Below are 23385 nucleotides of genomic sequence, written 5' to 3' on the forward strand. Positions count from 1 at the left end.
ACACACACACACACAAAATCAATGACTCGGGACCTCCAAGGAAGCCCTTAGTCTACCATCTGCAGCCAGGGCTTTGAAGCTAGAGATCATAATGCCCATTCCCTGATGTAATAGTCAACTGCAATCTCGACTCGCAGCCATTGCCTGCATTTCTAACCTTTTACCAGCTTCCTTCCATGCCGAGGAGAAACTAGGACCAAGAACACAGTAATATGATCCCCAATTAGCATAAAATAAAAACAACCTAGTCATGTTTTCCATGGGGTTTTCCAACCTCAAACTAAAAGCACAAAACAGGGAGAAAGATATAAAAATATACACATGGGACTATAAATACATATATACGGTCTGTGTCTGCACAGTCAAGCACCCTGACCCAAATGAGTATCTGTCTCTAAGAAAAGCATGTAGCCTGATGCAGAAATCTGAGAATTTTCTCCTTCCAAAGTGCAGTGTAAGAACAGACTGGAAGAGGAGGTACCCCGATGACTTGGTTTGGAAGGGGTTAAGTCACCAGTCATCCTATTCTAGAGTGATTTATGATGATGTGTGGAGTTTCAAAACTTTCCCCCACCCCAAAGAACAGCCCTCGCCCTCCTCACTGAGTCCACTCCGAACGTGCTGAAATGGGAAGGAGGCGGTGTTTTGCTGATCTGTTAAATTCTTAGTGAAGTTTCCTTGATTTCCAGTGGCTGCTGTTGTTTGAGTTTGGTTTGGAGCAAAACTGAGGTAGTCCTAACATTTCTGGGACTGAATCCAGGCAAGAGAAAGAAGAAAAAGAAGAAGAAAAAGAGGAGGAAAAAGGTAGGGAGAAATAAAGGGAGGAGAGAAGCATAGGGAAAGAAAAAAGTCCTTTTTCGACATCACATTCCTGTGTTTTCCCTCAGCCTGGAAAACATATTAATCCCAGTGCTTTTACGCCCGGAAACAAAGAGACTAAGCCAGACTGTGGGGGAAAGGGAGATAAGAAGGATCCTGGAACTTTAAAGAGGGAAAGAGTGAGATTCAGAAATCGCCGGGACTGGACTTTAAGGGACATCCTGTGTCGGCACAAGGGACTGGCACACACAGACACACAAGACCAAGGAGAAACTGCAGACAAATGGAGATACAAAGACTTATAAGGACAGCTCCTTTCACCTCATCCTACTTGTCCAGAAGGTAAAAAGACACAGCCAGAAAGAAAAGGAACCGGCTCAGCTCTCAGATCAGGACGGGCTGTGGATCTGTGGCGGTACTCTGAAAGCTGGAGCTACAGCACACCCCTTTTGTATTGCTCACCCTCGGAAAAGAGAGAGGGCTGGGACGAAAAGTAGTTCATCTAGGAAACTGTCCTGGGAACCAAACTTCTGATTTCTTTTGCAACCCTCTGCTTTCCATCTCTATGAGCCACCATGTAAGTGTGTAATCCTTTCTGTCTTTGGTGTGTTTATTTGTTTCTTTGTCGCTTATTTTGAAGGAATGAAATGTGAATGTTGTCATAAATTAATATGCCAGTTTGCATTTTCTTTGGAGCATCCAGAGCCTTAGTTGAAACAGTGCAAGCATGCTGACTGGGAAACTGAATTGGATTTCCTGCTTAATGTAACTGTCTGTGTTAAACACTAACAAATTATAGGGGCTTGAAAGTAACAGAATCTCATCCCATTTTCCATCTCCTGACCTCCCTCCTTCTTCTCTAACCACCCTTTTCCCCTCCCCTTGGCTGAAATGCAGAAAAAGAAAATGACCAGCTCTGTTTCCAGTTAAATAATTTTCTTCCTTTTTTCCCCCTCCCCTTTGTCTTATGACCTCGGTGCATCGCAAAGTGGATTACACAATGACATGGAGAATGGGACCCCGTTTCACTATGCTGTTGGCCATGTGGCTCGTGTGTGGATCAGAACCCCACCCCCACGCCACGATCAGAGACAGCCATGGAGGGCGGAAAGTGCCTTTGGTTTCTCCGGACAGCAGTAGGCCAGCTCGGTTTCTGAGGCACACTGGGAGGTCTCGTGGAATTGAGAGATCCACTCTGGAACAACCAAACCTTCAGCCTCTCCAGAGAAGGAGGAGTGTGCCCGTGTTGAGACTAGCTCGCGCAACGGAGCCGCCAGCCCGCGTGGACGTCAATGGGGCCCCCATGAGACCTGAGCAAAGACCAGCGGCCAGGAGCTCTCCGCGGGAGATGATCAGAGATGAGGGGTCCTCAGCTCGGTCAAGAATGTTGCGTTTCCCTTCGGGATCCAGCTCTCCCAACATCCTTGCCAGCTTTGCAGGGAAGAACAGAGTGTGGGTCATCTCAGCCCCTCATGCCTCGGAAGGCTACTACCGCCTCATGATGAGCCTGCTGAAGGACGATGTGTACTGTGAGCTGGCGGAGAGGCATATCCAACAGATTGTGCTCTTCCACCAGGCAGGCGAGGAAGGAGGCAAGGTGAGAAGGATCACCAGTGAGGGCCAGATCCTGGAGCAGCCCCTGGACCCCAGCCTCATCCCTAAGCTGATGAGCTTCCTGAAGCTGGAGAAGGGCAAGTTTGGCATGGTGCTGCTGAAGAAGACGCTGCAGGTGGAGGAGCGCTACCCATACCCCGTTAGGCTGGAAGCCATGTACGAGGTCATCGACCAAGGCCCCATCCGTAGGATCGAGAAGATCAGGCAGAAGGGCTTTGTCCAGAAATGTAAGGCAGCTGGTGTAGAGGGCCAGGTGGTGGAGGAGGGGAATGATGGTGGAGGTGGAGCAGGAAGGCCGAGCCTGGGCAGCGAGAAGAGGAAAGAGGATCCCAGGAGAGCACAAGTCCCACCAACCAGAGAGAGTCGGGTGAAGGTCCTGAGAAAACTGGCCGCCACTACACCAGCTTTGCCCCCACCTCCCTCAACCCCCAGGGCCACCACCCTTCCTCCTGCTCCAGCCACAACAGTTACTCGGTCCATGTCCCGGGCGGTAACAGTTGCTGCAAGACCTATGACCACCACTGCCTTTCCCACCACGCAGAGGCCCTGGACCCCCTCACCCTCCCACAGGCCTCCTACAACCACTGAGGTGACCACTGCCAGGAGACCCTCAGTTTCAGAGAATCTTTACCCTCCATCCCGGAAGGATCAGCACAGGGAGAGGCCACAGACAACCAGGAGACCCAGCAAGGCCACCGGCTTGGAGAGCTTCACAGATGCCCCTCCCACCACCATTTCAGAGCCCAGCACGAGGGCTGCTGGTCCAGGCCGTTTCCGGGACAACCGCATGGACAGGCGGGAACATGGCCATAGAGACCCAAATGTGGTGCCAGGTCCTCCCAAGCCAGCAAAGGAGAAACCTCCCAAAAAGAAGGCCCAGGACAAAATTCTTAGTAATGAGTATGAGGAGAAGTATGACCTCAGCCGGCCTACTGCCTCTCAGCTGGAGGAGGAGCTGCAGGTGGGGAATGTTCCCCTTAAAAAAGCAAAGGAGTCTAAAAAGCATGAAAAGCTTGAGAAACCCGAGAAGGAGAAGAAAAAAAAGATGAAGAATGAGAATGCAGACAAGTTACTTAAGAGTGAAAAGCAAATGAAGAAGTCTGAGAAAAAGAGCAAGCAAGAGAAAGAGAAGAGCAAGAAGAAAAAAGGAGGTAAAACAGAACAGGATGGCTATCAGAAACCCACCAACAAACACTTCACGCAGAGTCCCAAGAAGTCAGTGGCCGACCTGCTGGGGTCCTTTGAAGGCAAACGAAGGCTCCTTGTAAGTAGCCTTCTCCTTGGCGTTGTTCTATGGGCTGAGGCAGGGCATGTTAATGTCTGTCTTATTAGTTATATAAAAATCATATTGCTAGATGCCAGATTGTGGCTGAACCTGTACTGTGTCAAGAAGCTCAGAAGTCTGGCAAAAGAGGGCAGCAGGCCAATAGCTCCTTCTGGTTTAGTGCCCTACGAAGTTCTGCTCACACAACTCATGGCCCTGTAGCACAAAGTCAATGGCTGGGGGACCCTACACATGAGCCCAGGAGAACACCTGTAGTCAGCTTCTTCCAGACCTGTAGGGACCCTTCCCCCATTTCTACCACTCTCTTCCAAGGGATATTTCTGGACAGAGCTCCCTTTTACCAAGTCCCAAGGATGAAAAGAATGATGAAATTCCTAAAAGGAAGTGCATTGACTTCAGTCACATCTTATTAAAAGGGTTTCTGTCTGTCTGACTTAGGAACTAGAATCATGTCTATGGGACAATAGCAGAGGTCCCCTCTTTCCCTAATTAGGTCTATATCAACACTGGAGTGCTCAAAAAAAAGACAGCTTGGGTGGGGAGTGGGGATGACTGGGAGTAGGGAAGGGTCCTTGTTAGTGTGACCCTCATGGATCCTTTTAAAATGAGCTATCAGAAATCTTCTCCCCTTAAAGCCTACCTCTCCCATCGCTGTCCAACTACTAGGAAGAGCCAAAGGGTGGAATGTGAGGAACTGAGTTAATTGCTTCAATTTCCGCTACTCTAGAAATACACCTGAATTTGAAATCTAGATGTCAGTTTCTCCAGGGGCTCTGTAAAATGTGTATGCGTATGTGCATGTGCCTGTGCACCAGTGTGTGAAAAAGGAGACAAGCTGTCCCTACTTGCCCTTGGTCTGTGGTTCTGAGTGCCACTCGTGTTGAGTAAGTCACAGATGCATCTCAGCAACCCTCTCTTTTGGCCATCACTTGCCACCACCAAATGAGGGCTTTGGGCAGGAATGAGCCAAATAAAAGGGCAGATTTTATCAGTGATGTGCAAATGGCTCCTTCTCCTCTTCATGTCTTCTCTTTCCCTCTTACTGCCCCTCCAAAATTTCTACCCCTGGCTCTTAAGGCTAGCTTTTTACTCCAGGCTGTCAAGGAGGAAAAGGATATTGTTGCCATTAATTCTGGGTAAAAGATCAATAAATTGATGTTGGGTAGCGTGAGTCAGGAATGATTTTTTCAGATGCCTGGGTGAGAGAATCAACTCATGCCGTTGAGGGCAGCACCCATCCTCCTGAAGGCACAAGGTGACTGCACACCCTGCATTTCCCCACCAAAAGAAACAGGCTCTCTTTTCTCAAGGCATTTCTTAGAGAATCTTTTAGGTTTTCCAAGCTAGCCTAAATTTTGGTTAATGATCTGGGCAGAGGAACTCTGGTGCCCATTTATCATATGTTGTTTCAGAAAGTTTAAATGTACATTTGAAATATTACTCAGAGCAAAGTTCTTTGTGATGTTTATCACGAGTGGGACATAGCGCAAATTCTCTTAGCTGTTTACATGGATAGTAGGTCTGTGTATGAGAGCAAAACCTAGCTCTGGTTGATTCTAGGGATTTATTTGTATGCCTCTGTGTGTTTTGTTATATATTTTCTGTATATTGGTGCAATATCTAACCAGAGCCTTAACGTGTCTATATAAACTTAGGTTATCAGGTGATAGGCCGCTTGGATATTCTCAGTGTACATATATTTAAATGGGAATGTTCCCATTAGAACAAAAAAGAAATCAGATTTCAGAGTAAAACTCTACCTGACACTTGAATGTCTGTTAGGGAGCCCCTGGGGGCAAACTGCTCTCTTTGGGGCATGGGAAAGCGTTAGTGGTTTGCTCCAATGCTCTCCTCCTGAGTATCTACAACTTTATCCAACCCATTAAAATACATCACCCAACTCTGTTCATTTAGCCAACAGGGCAGGCAAAATGTTCCTCATGGTCAGGTTTAAAAAAAGAAAATCACGGGTAAAATGTCAGGATTGTAATTGTGCACCCGTCTGGCAAATATTTCCCATTGCCGCCAGCTTGTGAGTCAAAAGAAAGGGGTTTTCATAGTGTATTCCTGATATTAGTCATACTTTTCATTTCTCCCTCCTTCTCCCCACTCCTTTAGTAGGGGATCTGAAAGCCCAGCTGGGCCATTCCTGCTTTTAATGGTATCCCTGCTTATAAATTTCTAGCAAATGAAACTCAAATGACAGCTTCTGCTGATGTCATGTGAGGCAAAACAGAAACCAGCTGGAATTGCTCCTGGCAGTGTTGGTTCTTTGGGCTAGTGAGAGAACCAGGTTTGTTATTAGAAAGAAAATACTAACAGAAGGCTTTTCAGACTTTTGATCCTATGTGCGCCCAGCTGATGATCATATCAGAAATGTGTCTTCTGAAGAGCTAATGATGTCTAAAGTAAGAATGGATTAGAAAAGACCAAATGAAATAAAGATGATACCAAAGCAAAAGATGGAGAGAAAAGAAGTTTTCACCAGAGAGGAGACCAATGGGTGAAAAACATTGTTGGTGCGGTTTAGCCTTTTCCACTCACTTTTCCCATCAAACTTGGCTAATGTTACTCAGGAACCTCAGTGATTCAATTACTATTCATTAAGGCTTAGCACTCTCAAGCTATTTAAGTATGGCTGAGAACAGCTACCTCCAACTGGCCTTAACTTAACCCAGTAAACTCAAACTGAAAGCAGGTTGACATTCCATGAAATTTTGTGCAGGACTTTCAGCTCATCTTCTCAGCTTTTCAGTAACCTGGTACTTAACTACCATTTATTGTAAACCCTTAGTGCTTTGTCCTTATTTATACCATCATTCTTTAGATGTGGACATATCACATAACTGCTACTTAACAATTACAGAAACACAAACAGCAATGGTGTAGGTCCCAGGTGGATGGCTTCCTAGAGGCCTTCACAGGAGCTGCAGGTGGAGCCGGGTGTCCTATTTTTAGACTAGTGTTCACTCTTTCAAACCTCCTGCCTCTAAACCTGTTGATGAAGAAGGGCACATCCTGCAAGGTACTTTGCCAAGACTGTGTGGTTTAATTCTCGAAACAATCCCTCAGTGAATGATTTATTAACCCCTTTCTACACATGAGAAAACAGAACCCAAGATATATAGCTAATATGTGGTGAACTCAAAATTAGAACTCAGATCTGTTTGAGTTGAAAGCTCAAATTCAGGCCAATCTCCCTTTCTGATTTCTTTTGAATATGAACTTCCTGTGGGACATGCCATAAAGTGAAGGGGAAACTGAGGAATGATCTTGCCAGTTAATAAATATGAATTTAAAAAGTTAATACATATGAATACAAATAAATTTAAAACTTCATTTTCAACCTTGAGTCACCCAGATAAGTGGTAAAGGATTGCTAAGCACAAATGTGGAGTTTCTGCCTTTAATACACAGCTAGTCCTCTGCACTCAATTCTCTGGCTTTCCAGACAGTCAGTCAAAAACAATAGATTGGATTCCAGTTAACCTAATCCTTCAAACTGCTTGGTGTCAGTTTGAGGTTGAAGATAGTGAGAGTATAGGTAAGCTTATCACCAAAGCATTGCGCTATGGGGAGTATAGCTGACAAGCCATCATTCTGCGCTCTGAGATCTATTCACTTGTCAATGAACAAGGGACCTCAAATGCTGACTTGAATGAATTCAAGTTCAAGTTTAAGAATTCTTTGAGGCCGGGCGCGGTGGCTCAAGCCTGTAATCCCAGCACTTTGGGAGGCCGAGGCGGGCGGATCACGAGGTCAGGAGATCGAGACCATCCTGGCTAACACGGTGAAACCCCGTCTCTACTAAAAATACAAAAAGAAATTAGCCGGGCGAGGTGGCGGGCGCCTGTAGTCCCAGCTACTGTGGAGGCTGAGGCAGGAGAATAGCGTGAACCCGGGAGGCGGAGCTTGCAGTGAGCCGAGATCGCGCCACTGCACTCCAGCCTGGGTGACAGAGCAAGGATCCGTCTCAAAAAAAAAAAAAAAGAATTATTTGGTGACCGAATCTCCTGTAATTCAGGTGGGTTAGTATTTCCAACCTTACTTCAGACATCTGTGTATTGGGACAACAATCAACTTATTTGGTTTAATTTTGAGAAAGGATTTAAGGTTTCCTGCTGTACTAAGGCAGACTATTAGCTTGAAAGTTATTTTTCAGAATCCTGTAAAAACAAAACAAAACAAAACAAAAGACTCTAGTGTTTTGAGCCTAACACAGTATTTTGAATAATCTGAGACTTAAAATACCTTCCCTCTAGCTTTCTTCCATTGCTGTTTGCTCTCTTTACTTATGCAAACAGGCTTCCTTATCCTCTGAGGCTCATTGAGCCAAGACACCAGTTGGAACAGAAGCATGAAAAAGAAATACAACACAGTTTTAAATTCATGATACATGCCCTGATTTATTACCATCAAACTGGAAAGAGGCCAAGTGACAGAAAATAGTGTTTACTGAGGAGCTCTAAGCTGCTCTTTTTAGGAAGAGGGGACTGGAAATGGTTCCCATTTTAAACACTGTCTGAAATACTGCCAAACTAGAAAGTGAATGGGATGGAGATGTCAAAACATAGGGAAAGAGTCCCTGAAATGGGTTCAGATGGTCAGTCTTCCCTAAAAGTTGCAAACTTGAGGAGCAGACTAAACGTAAGAGTGTTTTTACCAACTGGTAAGGTTGTAGCCTGCATCTAGACACTCACAACAACCAGGGGACCCCTTTGTTCCTGAGTCCCTCTCCTCTCCTCTGACTGGGGTGATCTATACAACCTGAGGAGTACTGGCCAGCATTTATGCCCCCACCATCTGCAGGACGGTAATAGAGTCTGAGGAACTTACATTCTGCCTGGGGAGATGCGACCGTTATATAGTGAATTAAGGAAATACTTAAATTCCAAGTGGGCGGGGCAGACAATAAGAGCAGTAATTAAAAGGAAGAAGTGATAGAAAAGACTTTTCTGTGTGCTAGAAAAGACTTTAAGGAGGATAGTACATTGAAAGAAAGAATCAGATTTAGAGAAGGGAGGGGGCAGGTTTCTGAGGTAGGAGGAGTGACACGGGCAAAGACAGAGGAGGGATTGTGAGTGAATTATTCAGAGGCAACATACCTGTGTGTGCTTGGGGAACACATATTTATTTATTAAGAATAAATCAACCTGTAATAAGTTCATGTTATGTACTTATAAAGATATACAGATATATTTACTTTTGCTCAGATCTCACAACCTGATGAGGTTGGCAGGAAAATTGTTTCATTGTAACGACAATGCTGAGCTTCAGAAGATTAAGTGGATTTATTCAGGCTACAAGCTAGCCAGGGGCCGAACTAGGACCGAAATGACAACCCCCTGACTTTGACTGCAGTTATTCTTTCTCTGTGCCTCTCTGCCCAAGATTCCTTTCGTTTCCTAATTTAGACTGGGTCTGGCTCTAGGGGGTAAAGAGGTCAGGTAAGGGAGGTATAGGAGGACATTAGCAAAAGAGAGCCCGGGATCAGAACGTGGAGGGCCGGAAGTTAGGGAATGAGTCCTGCAAAACTAATGTCACCCCCCCGGTGGTTAAAGGCATTCTTGGGCAAAGGGTCTGCAGTGAAAGTAAATATCAGAGGCTCTTATTTATTTAAATGAGATTCCCACAGGGTATCCATGGCCTCTCATTACTACATATAGAGCCATGTGGGAGAATCTACCACATAAGGGAGGATAAGGTTCTGTGTGATTACATACTGTCTGATATTCTTAATATACACAAGGAGGAGAAGACTAGAGGAGGGTTGAGGACTCAAAATCCTGTCATACCATGGTCTGTCCACAGATTGTAAGGGTCTATGGCAAAGTATGGGATGAATGAAACGGAATCTATGTATGAATTTGAAGTTACAGAAACAGGTAATTTTCTGTCATCTAACATCTAAGCAGCTTTGCCCTAGAAACTCCTCTAAATATATTCTAAATATGTGCTTATCCTTAATTTAGAATAGAGAGTCCAAAACCATTAACAGTAAGTCCCTTTCTCTTACCTTTGTTTTTACTGTTTTGTGTTTTTACTTAAACATTCATTTTATTTATTTCAGAATAGTGTGTTTTTGAGCACAAAACAGAAAAAAAGACCTAAAATATACCAACTTAAAATAAAACTTCGGTATCTGAGCTCCCATTGAAATCTGAAGAAATATTTTCAGATGCCATAAAGCTAATTAAAAACAAACCAAGTAACTAAAAATACCATCACCACATCTTTTTGTAGCTGCCTTAAATCTTGTTTTAAAGCTAAGTGTGAATCAATGAATATATCTGGAGAAATTTTGTTTTTCCCCTTGAAAAATTGTTGTTCCTAAAACAAACATTTCCTACCCAGAATATCCATATGAGCAGGCATAGAAACACAGGAAAAATAAACTAAAGCATGTCTATTTAGAATTAATTGTGATTTGAAAAACAAAACAAAACAAAAACTTCATCCCAGAAAACCTTTGTTAATGTTCCATTCAAAGGCGATTGAACACGTTTAATTTCCTTGAGGGAGAGTATTTTGTCATGCGGAGAGAATTCTTAGAAGGGAAAGCCTGCAGGCAGCAATACAGACATCTCTGATAGAGAAAAATAAACAGCAGGATCAAGCTGAGACCAGATTTATTAACCATTTTTGATAAAATATTTGGAAGAGGTACACAGCCTGGTGACTTGCCCTCTGAAAAATGCCAATAGTCATAAACTTCAGAAATATTTTATAAGGTTAGGTGGATAAATAGAAAATTGGTTGATAAATTTGAATTTAGTCAAATGCAAGAAAATTGGCTGATACATTTGTATTTAGTCAAATGCAAAAGTTGTTTACAGAAAAATGATTTATAGAGGCTTGCTTCTGAGCTTAGTGATGACGCAACAAAGGGCAAATAGGCAGCGTTCATTGCAGACATCAGCCTGGTGATCTATTTGGGATCAAAGATCTCAACAAAGACCTGGTCATCATCACAATAAAATTTCACATCCTCTCACCTCCAAGGTGAGCAGCACTATGCCCACTAGCCTGTGGAGTGTGGAACACAGTTCTAGCTTCAGCTCAAGAAGACCTGGTAAAATTGGAGAAGGCTCAGGGAAGGGCAACTAAATTAATCAAGAGAGTGGAGAAGCTTTTGTATTAGGTTAGATAAAAATAGTGAGACATTCTCAGAGAAAAGATTCAAAAGGACCTCTTAAAAATAGGGTTATCCTCACTGTATCCAAAATAAATTACATTTTCTCAGATTCCTGGTGACTAAAGTATTTCTTTTGATTGCTTTGTCTTTCCTCTTTTTTCTTTTCCCCAGGAAACAAGGGTCACAGAATGAGGATGAAAGACAGAGGGGTAGGTGAAAAATACCAGGTCTGAACTAAAGAGAAGGCTAAACTTAGAGTAAAAGACATCCTGTTGGAAAACTGCAATATCAAAAGACAAACACCACCAACTCTGTGCAGGCTGAATGTGACAATGAATACATTCTATGTGACAAAGCGTAGGCCTGAAAGTCATCATAAAACCTTTCTGCAAGGTTTTCTAATAAAAGTTCTAAAGTTTCATAGTGCCCAGGACCTGGCTATGAAACTCTCTTAACCCTGTGAAATGTGAATAATAGTAGTAACCATTGAATTAACCAATATCTAATCAGCCAATAAGAATAATGAAGATCAAAATTAGGGAAGGAAAATAACATTTATTGAACAATTACTGCGTGCCAAGTATTCATGTAATGTTCACAGCAGTCTTGCAAAATAAGTATTCCTTTGCAGAGTTCACAAATGAGAAAACTGAGACACATGGAGAATAGTAATGGAGGTAAATAATGGAAGTGAGTAGAAAACTCTAAGCTGTCTTGGAGACAAGAAGAGGCCTTTTCAAATGGCCCTTTTGGGCCATAATTATGCTAACTGTTCAGCAGAATATCTGTAGCGTAGATGCAGTCACTACCAGCCCTCTCTTCCAAATCATCTCTTTGGGTTTTGCCCCAGTGTGAAACTATCACTATAAATTAGTATTTGTTTGTCTTCACCCACCTCCAGCTGATCACTGCTCCCAAGGCTGAGAACAATATGTATGTGCAACAACGTGATGAATATCTGGAAAGTTTCTGCAAGATGGCCACCAGGAAAATCTCTGTGATCACCATCTTCGGCCCTGTCAACAACAGCACCATGAAAATCGACCACTTTCAGCTAGGTTCTCTTAAACATTTTAATTATATTATTGTTTTTCTCATATCTAAGGTGGGACAAACTTTATGGGCAAGGCACATGGGGGATCCAAAAGAAAATGCGGATGTTCAGAGGGCTCTTTGGTTGTGATAACACAGGTCAGTTTGCCTGCTTATTTAAATAGCCATTCCAGGATGGTTCTGGTTTAAGTTTTCAGCACTGTAAAAAAGGAAAACATGCAAACACTCTGTTGTCTGAAAGTCAGTAAGGTGGAAGAAAATGGGAAAAGTAATACAGTGTGGGAGAGAATCAGAGAGACATTCAGACACTTTTTCTGGGTACTGAGTCTCCTTGCCTGTGCCAGCCCCATCTGATCTTCCTGCAGACTCTGCTGCAGGTGACTCATCACAGATGGGACTTGCCAGACGCTTGGAAGTACTTGACTCTGGCAAGCCTGAGGAAGGAATTAACCAGAACTGAGAGAAGCTGTTAAGATAAATGAAAAGTCACTGAAAATATGGACTGAACTGCACCCAAGTCGTTTGGGAGAGCAGAAGAATTTGGCTGAATTTAGAGTTTTCACAATTTTACATATTAATAGTACATGTGAGACTCATAAGGCGTACAGCCCAGTGTTGGGCAGCTGAGATCTAACTCATTGCAGTTCTCATGGGAATGTTGTAAGATTTACTGTGATTAGTTAAGCCGCATAGTCAGAAGCCCAAAATATGACCCACCCAGTTTATTTTATAATTATTGCATCTCTGGGGCTTTATTTTTTAAAAAGCTTTTTTTCTTATATGTATTTTCTACTGTTTTGTTGTTGTTCATGGTTTAACTACAAAAAAAAATCCCTTAGAGTAATCCTTTGTATTCCATTGTTTGCATATTCTGCATGGTTGCCATAAAATATATTTCATCTAAAAGCACCTGAAAGAATATAAAATATATTTTAGTAATATATAATATTTGTTAGTCAACATTTAACTTCAATACACATAACATTATCGCACAGATTTTTCTGACATGCAATTTTGGTGTAATTGAAGACATATCAGTTATACTATGTCACGATAATGTCAACTTGATTTGAATATGGTCTAGCTTTCTAAGTCATATTTTTTTTATTGTGGTAAGTACACTTAACGTGAAATCTTTCCTCTTAATACATTTTTAAGTGCACAATACAGTACAGATAACTATAGGTACAATATTGTATAGCAGATCTCTAGAGCTGATTCAGGGTTAAGTATCAGTTATGCATTCTTTACTTTAAATAGCCCACCTTCCTCTGAGACGGCTACAAAGGAAAAATAAATAGCATCCTTTCCAATGTTCCACCATAAATGATTGTGGATTGATGATTCATTTTTGGACATTTATCCTGCACCGTATGTATAATTTAGAGGGAGAACAAGCAAAAAAGGAATTCTCTTAACCAAAACAGCAACAATAATGATCATACGAACAAAAGACAAAAAATGAATTCTGGAGACAGACAGATTTAAATCCAGGGTCACAATTTCTTGGGCAAGCTACACCTAAGTCTTAGTTTAGAAGATAGTCATATCTATTTCACAGGATTAAATAAGATAATATACAGAAATGCTGGTCAGGTAACAGGCACTATTATGTGGTCATCCTGTGCATCACCATTTGATCTGGTAGTTATCTGGAGATCAATGAGCTGTCACACTTGTCACTAGAGCACCTATAATGGCAAAACACTTGTTATTGCTTTGTGCTGATTGCAGAATGTTGACACACGAACCCTCACAACAGCTCATCCAGATCAGGCTGCATTATTATTCTTGGTGATAAAACTGACGCCCAAGAGACTACTACTACAAAGCCACATGTTTATTGGCTAACTAGGATTCAACCATTTGTTTCCTGGATTTTTCAAATAATAGCATGAGGGCAGTGAGCTTAATTACACTCCAGATGTCCAGAAAGGAAGTAAGTATTCAATCCAGCCAGAGACTGGTGTTGGCTAGTGATGAAAGCCCTCACAAACCAGGTGTTCCCAATGTCAAATGTGTTACCTACCATCCCTTCCACAAAGTGTTCTCATTCCTCATTTCAGAGAAGTTTGGAAAAACCATTACATCTTCCACCTCAACTTCTATACGGTCCCATTATAAGCATCTGGTACTGCCTTGGCAAATTTTTAGCATAATCCTACTGTTTTCAAGACATCTGGATCGAATATGAACTGTAGAGGGGGCTGCGGGTTTTTTTTTTTTTTTTCTGCCTCATTGGAAATCAGGTATTATGATTTGGGCATTTTCCTCACTGAATGGCAGCCTGGACCTGATTTGGGCAGGGGGATCTTTTACTTTGCTTCTCATCTAATTCCTGGAAGGCCTCTCTCTCCCTGTGTCATGTCCCAGGTTACCCTTATGGGAAAGGCTGTAGCACTTTCAGCCAAGACTGGGAGTCAGCCATGGGAAAATAAGAATTGGCATGAGCCATGGACTCAGTGAACCAAAAAACTCCAGCCTTGACTGACTTTCAGCTGGAAATCCATCAGATGGCCTTACTTTTCCTTACAAATAAATCAAGCTCTGCCTACTATTCCAGACTTTTACTGGGCCTTGAAAGCAGGGGCACACATCCAACTACAGTGTAGGCCGTACTCACCAGCTGGTCCATCTTGCTAAAAGTATTTGGATATCACCGATGAACCTACAAAAGCCAAGAAACTTACCTTAAGATTTTAGGCTTTCATGTAAATAAAGTTATTTATGCTTGAGCGAATTCCAGTGCCTATCTGGTTTTGCCAGCACAGTGTATATTGCATGTAGGATTTACAATGGCCTAACACATAAAGGCATTCTTTCTTGTTAGTGGTATTTAAAATGTCAGTCTAGGATAGGAATGTTGGGTGTGTTTGTTAAGTGAATGGATTACAGACAAATTTTGTCAGATAGGAAAAACTTGCTGGCTAAAGGCACTTCATTGCAGAATGAAAAAAAAAGTAGGGGGGAACGCACAGCAAGTGTGCTTCTTTCTTAGCAATATTTAGAGATGAAAAATATTTTGACATTGGCATTTTATCACCAAATTTTAAGAGCTAGAATGCACAGGACATTTAATAGGGCAAGGGAAGTTTTTTGATAGCTTCCTTCAAAGAAGGGAGAGTTTGAGGGTAATCAAGAGAGGTGGCAAAGTTCATGGAGGTGGAATATGGCAACAAGGAGAGAGAAAATGTTGATTTCTTACTAAGGACTTCATAAGTGAATTTTTAAAATGAGAATGGTAGGCCGGGTGCGCTGGCTCATGCTTGTAATCCCAGTATTTTGGGAGGCCGACATGGGCGGATCACTTGAGGCCAGGAGTTTGGGACCAGCCTGGCCAATATGATGAAATCTCACCTCTACTAAAAATACAAAAATTAGCTGGACGTGGTGGCAGATGCCTGTAATTCTAGCTATCTGAGGGGTTGAGGCAGGAGAATTGATTGAACCTGGGAGGCAGAGGTTGCAATGAGCCAAGATTACACCAGTACACTCTAACCTGGGTGACAAAGTGAGACTCTGTCTCAAAATAAATAGATAAATAAATCAATAAATAAACAAAATGAGAATGATGGTATACAAATCAGTCTAAAATACCCCTTCTGTCTGATCCTGTTGAAGAGAATTGTTCTTTCTGGAGAAGCCTCACAGTCATCAGGATCCATAACAATTCAGAAATGCGCTTTGCCTCTGGGGCAGTCCTGAAAAATTGACCCTCTGCCCCCAACTTCTCCTTTCATCAGTGGTGACAGTGCCTGGCAACTGCCTTCTCTAGACCCTGCAACACTGAGCTGGGAGGAGAGGCTGGATGAGTGCTCAGACTTCCACACAGTGGCCGTGTGTTCCCCTCTGCTTTGATAAGTCTTTACTTATCAATCATTCTGTGCCCTAGAGACTAGAGAGCCTGTCACCTAACCTACTCAGTCTTCTTAGTCCACTGCCGTTGCTGCCTCCAACATCAAGCATATCAGTGTCAAGACCAATCCCTGACATTCCAAGGGGGAAAAGTGCCTGATATGTCAAATGTACAAAACAAGGGTTTGAAGAATGTAGTGGAGGGATTGGCTCTTCCAATTGTAGTCATCAGGTAAGGTATTGAAAATGTCAGAGAATTTTGAAAAGTAGGTTGATTTAATGGAGGGACCTTGAAAAATGAGTAGGTGTTGTTGTTGTTGTTGTTGTTGTTTTTTTGATAGGGTAATGACTTGATCAAGGTATTTTTGTTTTTGTTTAATTTTTCAAAGAAATGATACTTTTTAAAAATTTTTCAAAGTCAAAGCTATATAAAAAGGTGTATACAGACAAGTCTTGTATCCTTCCTGACCCCTTTACCCTGCTACTCCCTGCACCCACAGGTAATCATTTTTGTAATTCCTTATTTATTCATTTAGTGCTTTTTTAGACAAATACAAAGAATACCTATATATTTTTTCTTTTTATACAAAATATAGCATATTATATATACCGTTCCACACCTTGCTTTTTTCACTTAAAATATTTCTAGGAGGCCGGGCGCGGTGGCTCAAGCCTGTAATCCCAGCACTTTGGGAGGCCGAGACGGGTGGATCACGAGGTCAGGCGATTGAGACCATCCTGGCTAACACGGTGAAACCCCGTCTCTAATAAGAAATATAAAAAACTAGCCGGGTGAGGTGGCGGGCGCCTGTAGTCCCAGCTACTCGGGAGGCTGAGGCCGGAGAATGGCGTGAACCCGGAAGGCAGAGCTTGCAGTGAGCTGAGATCCGGCCACTGCACTCCAGCCTGGGCTACAGAGCAAGACTCCGTCTCAAAAAAAAAAAAAAAAAAAAAAAAAAAAAAAATTTCTAGGAAATCTTTCTTTATGAGTATATCGCAATCTTCCCCATTTCTTATCAAAAAATTGTGGGATTCTATCACAGTTTAAACATTTTGTCCATGGACACTTGAACTATTTTCAATATTTTGTTCTTATACATATATCACACATACATAGAGTGATATATGAACAAGGTTACAATTAAATTGTGAAATTGTGTGTACATCTTTCCAATAGAGTCTAAGAAGCAGGATTGTTGGACCAAATAGAAAATGTAGTTTGAGTGGGTACTTTCTGATTTCTCTCCATACAAGTTGAATCATGTTGCAATTCCAACAGTAATGTTTAAAAGTGTCTATTTCCCCAAACCTCTCCAATTAATGTGTGTGATCAAACTTTTGGGTACTTTTGACCAGTGTAATATGTGAAAAATGGTATCAGTATAGGGTAGTGTTGGTTTGCATTTCGCATTTTGTGAGTGTGATTGAACACCTTTTCATGTTTAGGGAGCATTTATATTTCCTTTTTAGTGTTCTTTGCCCATTTTTCTACTGAGTTGTCATCTTTTTCATCTCAATGCATAGGTAGGCTATATAAATTGGAAAAAATTCAGACTCCCACCTCCCCTTTCTACTCCAAGATAAGGACTCATTTGTTTAGGAATGAGGTCCAGGAATCTATAGTTTAAAATGTTGCTCAGGTGATTCTGATTTGCTATTAGGTTTGATCTAGAGCAGAAGGCTGGGTAGAGGATAGGAGAGGAAGACAGGGCTAGAAATGTAGTTTGGTACCTGAAATTAGATTTCTAATACCAAGACAAAGAATTCAAACTTTATGTGTAAACCATATGAAGTCACTAAATATTTCTGAATATATTTTTCAAATATATTCATAACTTTAAGATTGCATGGAGTCAATCTGTAGGACAGCAAATCACTTGGACAGGACACACTTTTTATTAATAAGACAAGTTGTTTTTTCTAGAGAACAAGTGATCGGGAATGGCCAGGGGAGTCCTACCTATCAATTCAATCAGGTCACTCATCTCACAGTGGGGTAGTAGATCGGAAAATGACCCACTCATAGAGTAAAAGAGGAGTAAGCAGATCAATTGCAAAGTAATTTAAACATGTCTATTTCCAATCAAAAGGAAGTAAGTTCCAAGCTGGAGGCCAAGGTTATCCTAACTGAAACAACCTGCCATGGACTGCTCAGCACTCCTGGCAATGTTCTTGAGAATAAAAGCAATTTAGCTTCTGCTGGCATCTACCTCCTGGCTTATCTATAACACAGCCAAGAGAGTTTTGGCCCCTGCTGACTTGTTGAAAAGAATAGTTATATTTTAAATGCCTTACAAATATGTTTTATGTAAAAGACCTAATGCATGCAAAACCAATTTTAGAAAATAAATATATATGAATGTGTTTTCTTAAATTACATTAGACTGTGTTGCGGGTTCACAAGGTCAAAGGAAAATGTGAAGGTTTTATGGCGGGTTTTCTACACAGTCCCAGAATCACTCACCTTATCTATACCTTATTACTGTCTTTTTCATATGATATCCTTCTTATGGGAGCATTCTTATGATTACCAAATCCTTACTGAATGCCAGTTGTATGCTAGGAACTGTGCTAGGCTGAAAGAATATAAAAGGTGACCAAAACTCAGTTCCTATTGTTGAATTATTCATATCTAGGGGGAAGACAGATATGTAAACAACTGATTGCAATGCAAGGTGATTAGCTTGAAGAATACCAAAATGTTAAGTGCACAAGTGAGGTAAAGACAGGTTTCGCAGACAATGAGTACTCATGTGGATAGCATTCCAGGAAGAGAGGACAGGTTTCTAGAGACTGAAAATAGAGGGCTGGAGCATGTGTGGAAGAAGAGTTAATAGATAAGTTAATAATGCCATAAATGATCTTGCATGCTATGACAAGGATTTAGATTTTCTCCTCTGGGACAGTAGCTCTTTGTCTTTAGAGTGCATAACAACTACCCAGGACAAATTTTAAATGCAGATTCCTGGGCTTCACCACCAGTGATTCTGAGTCAATTGATCTGGATCCAAGGATTGTAATTTTAACAAGTACTCCTGGTGATTGTGATGAAGGTGGACAGTGGATCACACTTTTAAAAACTGCTAGAAGAGATTGGGAACTTTGGAAGCAATGTGAGAGGCTAAAGTAGTCCAGGCATTAGTGGAATTACCTGAACTTAGGCAAGAGAGGGTTGGAGGAGGAGAATCCATGGATGTCACAAGGAAAGCAGGTACAGATGGAAGCTTTAAGCATAATGCCTAGCACACATTTGGTGTTTAATGTTATAACTGAAGCTGAATTTTCTGCAATGTCATTGCTGCCTATAATTAGTCATGGAAGGACAAATACATGAAGAAATTTAGTACCACCTGAATTTGACTGCTGATGTTTGGGGTTGGAATTTTTAAAGAATGGCACTCTAGGCAAATGTCCCACTTCTAGGGCCAGACCTTATCGGCACGTAACAGAGTTCACCTTCCCTGGGAATCCCTTACCTCAATAATCTTAGGTCCAAATCCCACAAAATGGGCTTGAATCTATGAAGCATTTCAGCTGGATCAGGTGCACGTAGACAGTTTAGACAATGTTTCCTAAAGATTTTTTTCTTCTGGCTGGGCATGGTAGCTCACACCTATAATCCCAGCACTTTGGAAGGCTGAGATGGGTGAATCACTTGAGGTCAAGAGTGCGAGACCAGCCTGGACAACATGGTGAAACCTCGTCTCTACTATAAATACAAAAAAAGGAAAAAATTAGGTAGGCATGGTGGCACATGCCTGTAATCCCAGCTATTCAGGAGACTGAGGTGGAAGGATCACTTGAACTGCAGATGCAGAGATTGCAGTGAGCCAAGATTGCACCATTGCACTCCAACCTGGGTGACAGAGCAAGACTCCATCTCAAAAATAATAATAATATTGTTTTTAAAAAAAGAATTTTTCCTTCTAAGCCCTGTAATCCGTACAATCATTAGTGAGCTTAAACAGAATTTGGATAAATTTAACAAGAACCTGCCAAGTCTATGTTGCTTTTCCAGACTAAACAGAACATCAACACTGAGCCCTGATTTAGATGGAATGCAGAGCTCAAGAAAGACCTGTGGCAGGAGCAGGAGCTGAGACAGGATGTAGCTTCACAGATACTGGCCTAGAGTGGACTCTGTCCTGCTATAGAGTTGCCACCACCCTAGTCTGATCCAGTGTTGATTAGGACTTTCATTGTTTTGCTTTGGCAGATTCTCTTACTGAGCACAAACAGGTAGATATTCCTGTAATCTGTGAGTGCAAAATATTTTATTTCTAATGTTTGGTTGAAATATTTCAGAAAACATTTTGGTTGAAAGAAAACAGGCTGTGAAATTGGTTTCTTGCCATATACTAGTAAAGCAAAGTTTGGTCCTGGGTCCTCTCTACCCTTGAGTGTGAGGCATTTTGGCATAGCAGAGAGAACACTGGGTGGGAGTGAGGTGATGTCACCTGAGTCCCAACCTCACTCTGTCATTAACCTGCAATGTGAACTTGAGCAAGTCACTCCTCATCTCAGGGTCTGTGACAGATTGGGTTTTCTGAGAAACAGATTCTGAGACTCTGAGTTTTGCCTGCAAGCAGTTAACACAGGAACAATACTTATGAGGGATGAGGGATACAAGACTGGACAGGGTGAATTTGAGCTGCAATAGAGTTGGCTCTTCCGAATTGTCCACTTTGAGACAAAGGGGATAGCTTTCATATCTATCCCCTCTTCTACTACATCAACCATTGAATATGAGCTGTCCCATGGTAGGGGTGTGACTTGGGGAAAGGTGGCTCCCTTCTAAGCAGATCAGTTGTCAGAGATCTAACTGCTTATATTGACAGCACCCTTAGTTCTGAAGGTAGCATCTGGACAGCACAGCACAGTGTCCACTACAGTGTCCTTAGTTTCAACCTTAATAATGTGATGGGGTGGAGCCAGATAATGTCTATACTCAGTTGTCTATTGCCATAATAAGGTGAAGTAACAAAGACCACAAACCTTAGTGGCACATACAGTAAACATCCATTTAGTGACAAGTTTCTAGGGTTCAGCTGATCTGGGCTGGGATTGATTAGGTTTGCTCATGCATCTACAGTCAGCAACAGGGTGGGTAAGAGGTTCTGCTGATCTTGGCTGGGCTTGTACACCTGTTGGGGGTCAATGGGCTGTCAGCTGACCTGGGGTAGCCTTGGTTAGGATGAGAACAGGGTAACTTGGCTTGACTGACCCTCCAGCAAGCTGGTGTGGGCATATTCTCATGGAAATGGTAGAAGCAAGAACAATCCCTAATGCATAAGCCCATTTCTAGCCTCTGTTTGTGTCATTGTGCTAATATCCCATTGACCAAAGCCAGTGATATGGATGAGCTCAGAATCAAGAGGCAGGACAGCTCAACCCATTTCCCATATGAAGAAGCTGCAGTTACTGGGCAAGGGTATAGCTATAGGGAGAGGGAAGAATTGGTGCTATATTAAAAATCTACTACAATCTCCATCTTCCTTCCATCTGAGCCATTCAGTGGTTTTGTGACTTTATCCATTAAGTGGATGCTAATGGTCTAATTCTGGTTCTAATTAGGAGCTTGAACTCTGTCCGAGTTATTGGTTCTAGCACTCAGCACAGAACCAACTCTGGACATTAGTGATAAATATTTCATTGAATGAACAAAAGCAAGAATGAATGTATGTTGGGAATTAAAAATTATAATTTCCAAGTACAAGATAAAATCTGGTTTGTAAAGTCTTAGAATCAGAACATTAGTTGTTAAGAACATTTTTTAAAAACCAGTTTTGGAATGGTTTTCTTTATGATTATTATTATTACTATTCACAAAGTAAAATATGTTCCTTGTTAAAATTTGAATAACGTAGGTATGCAGAATAAACAATAAAAGTTTTCACTTCATCTTTTCCTATGGACTTTTTCCTATGTGTATTTCCAATATTAATGTATCTTCTTTTGTTTTTATTTCCTTATAACCAAGAATAAAGTCATACTATGCATTTTGTTTTGCAACTTGTTTTTATACTCAACAAGATACATTTAAAAATATAAATCTAATAACTGTAAATTAATTTAAATTTTTCTAATAACAAAAATGTACATTTGAAAAATAGTTTATATGCATGAGACCTATCACCTTTTATGTTGCAGACAGTGCTTGGTTCTCATCTAGGCTCTCAGCTCCTTTTCCTTTGGACCACCTCCATGAAGCACTGTTATGACTTTGGGAAGGAATACAGATTGATTCTTTCCCCTCTCATTTTGATTTGCTTTGGAGAAATAAAGTTCCTTGTTTATACACTTTCAACAATCCTAATCAAATAAAAGTAACAGTTAAGTTATAATTATCCCCTTTTTATTAATGAAGAGTAATGTCTGTGGTACTCAAATTATAACATCTCATTTGCAAAATTGTGGTTGTTTTTACTGTGGTATAGTATTGCAGTACAGTACTGTTCACTGGGTAGTGCTGTTGGTAATAAGTGATAGGCTCTCATTGCTAATTTTCCTGTTATCACATATTTGCTGACGTTAATTTTTCACATTTGTTTTTAATATAGGGGATTATTTTGCAGATAAAATCTTAGGTAGGGTTGAGAGATACACTGTGACTTGTTTGAGAGGGAAGAAGTAAATAAAGTTCTTCTGTCCTTGAAAATGTTAAAATGCTTTCCCGACATACAAGTTGCCATGTAAAACCACTGGTATCTTGATTTTCATGCTTCCCATTAATCCAGTGACACCTTCTGGAACCATTCTGAATTATAAGGATTTATTTGAGGGGGTTGATAATTGAAAAAATATATAGTGATTTAAAATTTCCATAAATTGTCACATTTTGTTTGAAACGGTATTCACTTACAAAAGTTGCATTATGAATAGCTTGACTTCTTTTGGAGCCAAAATGAACCTGTGACTAGGTTTCAACAGAAACTCTATTTTTCTCTATAGATATGACATGCTTACTGGGTCCCAAAGTTAATTCTATACCAAAAAAGAGGAACAGACACAGATTTTAGACTCAGAATTACGTTTAATGGAAAGAGAACTTAACAAAAGTGTCTGGTTTGGTCCAGTTCCCCGGTGAGTTGGGGTGAAGACTGACTCCCTGGGTGAGTTGCAGTCTTCTCCTAGGTGTGACTCAACAGTCTCCACTCTCACTTTGTTCCTGTTTGCTACGAACAGGATGGACAGAGATAGAGCCTTGATCATCTATAGAAGAGTAGCTTTCAAAACTTTATTCATGTATTTGTTTCGATATTTATTAATTCACTCTGAAAACTTTTGTTCAAACACAATGTGAGTTGAATATATAAAACTAATGAAGGCTGCTGTGATTAGGCCCAGAGCCTTCACCCATTCACTTCCCAGTGATTTCTGTCTTGCCACACCCATATTCATTCACATTTGATTTCCCTTAAGATAATGAGAAGCCCATGCGAGTGGTGGATGATGAAGACTTGGTAGACCAGCATCTCATCAGCGAGCTGAGGAAAGAGTACGGAATGACCTATAATGACTTCTTCATGGTGCTAACAGATGTGGATCTGAGAGTCAAGGTACAATTGCTTATTTTGAATAATGTAGTGCTATTTTTTAGAATAGCAAATCTGAATTGTTTTGT

The 23385-nt window shown here is 41.3% G+C and overlaps 1 protein-coding gene across 2 annotated transcripts in view; it reads left to right on the forward strand.

Annotated features, from left to right (window-relative positions):
* The first annotated feature begins 310 nt into the window (after window positions 1–310).
* CCDC80 (coiled-coil domain containing 80) overlaps window positions 311–23385 on the forward strand; it is a 36365-nt gene continuing 13290 nt past the window's right edge. The window contains exons 1-4 of one of the 2 annotated variants that reach the window (XM_050778837.1): window positions 311–1396; window positions 1809–3697; window positions 11755–11911; window positions 23184–23320. In XM_050778837.1, the coding sequence (XP_050634794.1) occupies window positions 1820–3697; window positions 11755–11911; window positions 23184–23320 (2172 nt within the window). In that variant the 5' untranslated portion in view covers window positions 311–1396; window positions 1809–1819. The remainder of the gene's footprint in view (window positions 1397–1808; window positions 3698–11754; window positions 11912–23183; window positions 23321–23385) is intronic. The other variant, XM_050778836.1, reaches the window with a different exon arrangement.

This window comes from Macaca thibetana, chromosome 2, assembly GCF_024542745.1.
Source record: "Macaca thibetana thibetana isolate TM-01 chromosome 2, ASM2454274v1, whole genome shotgun sequence".
Lineage (NCBI taxonomy): Eukaryota > Metazoa > Chordata > Mammalia > Primates > Cercopithecidae > Macaca > Macaca thibetana.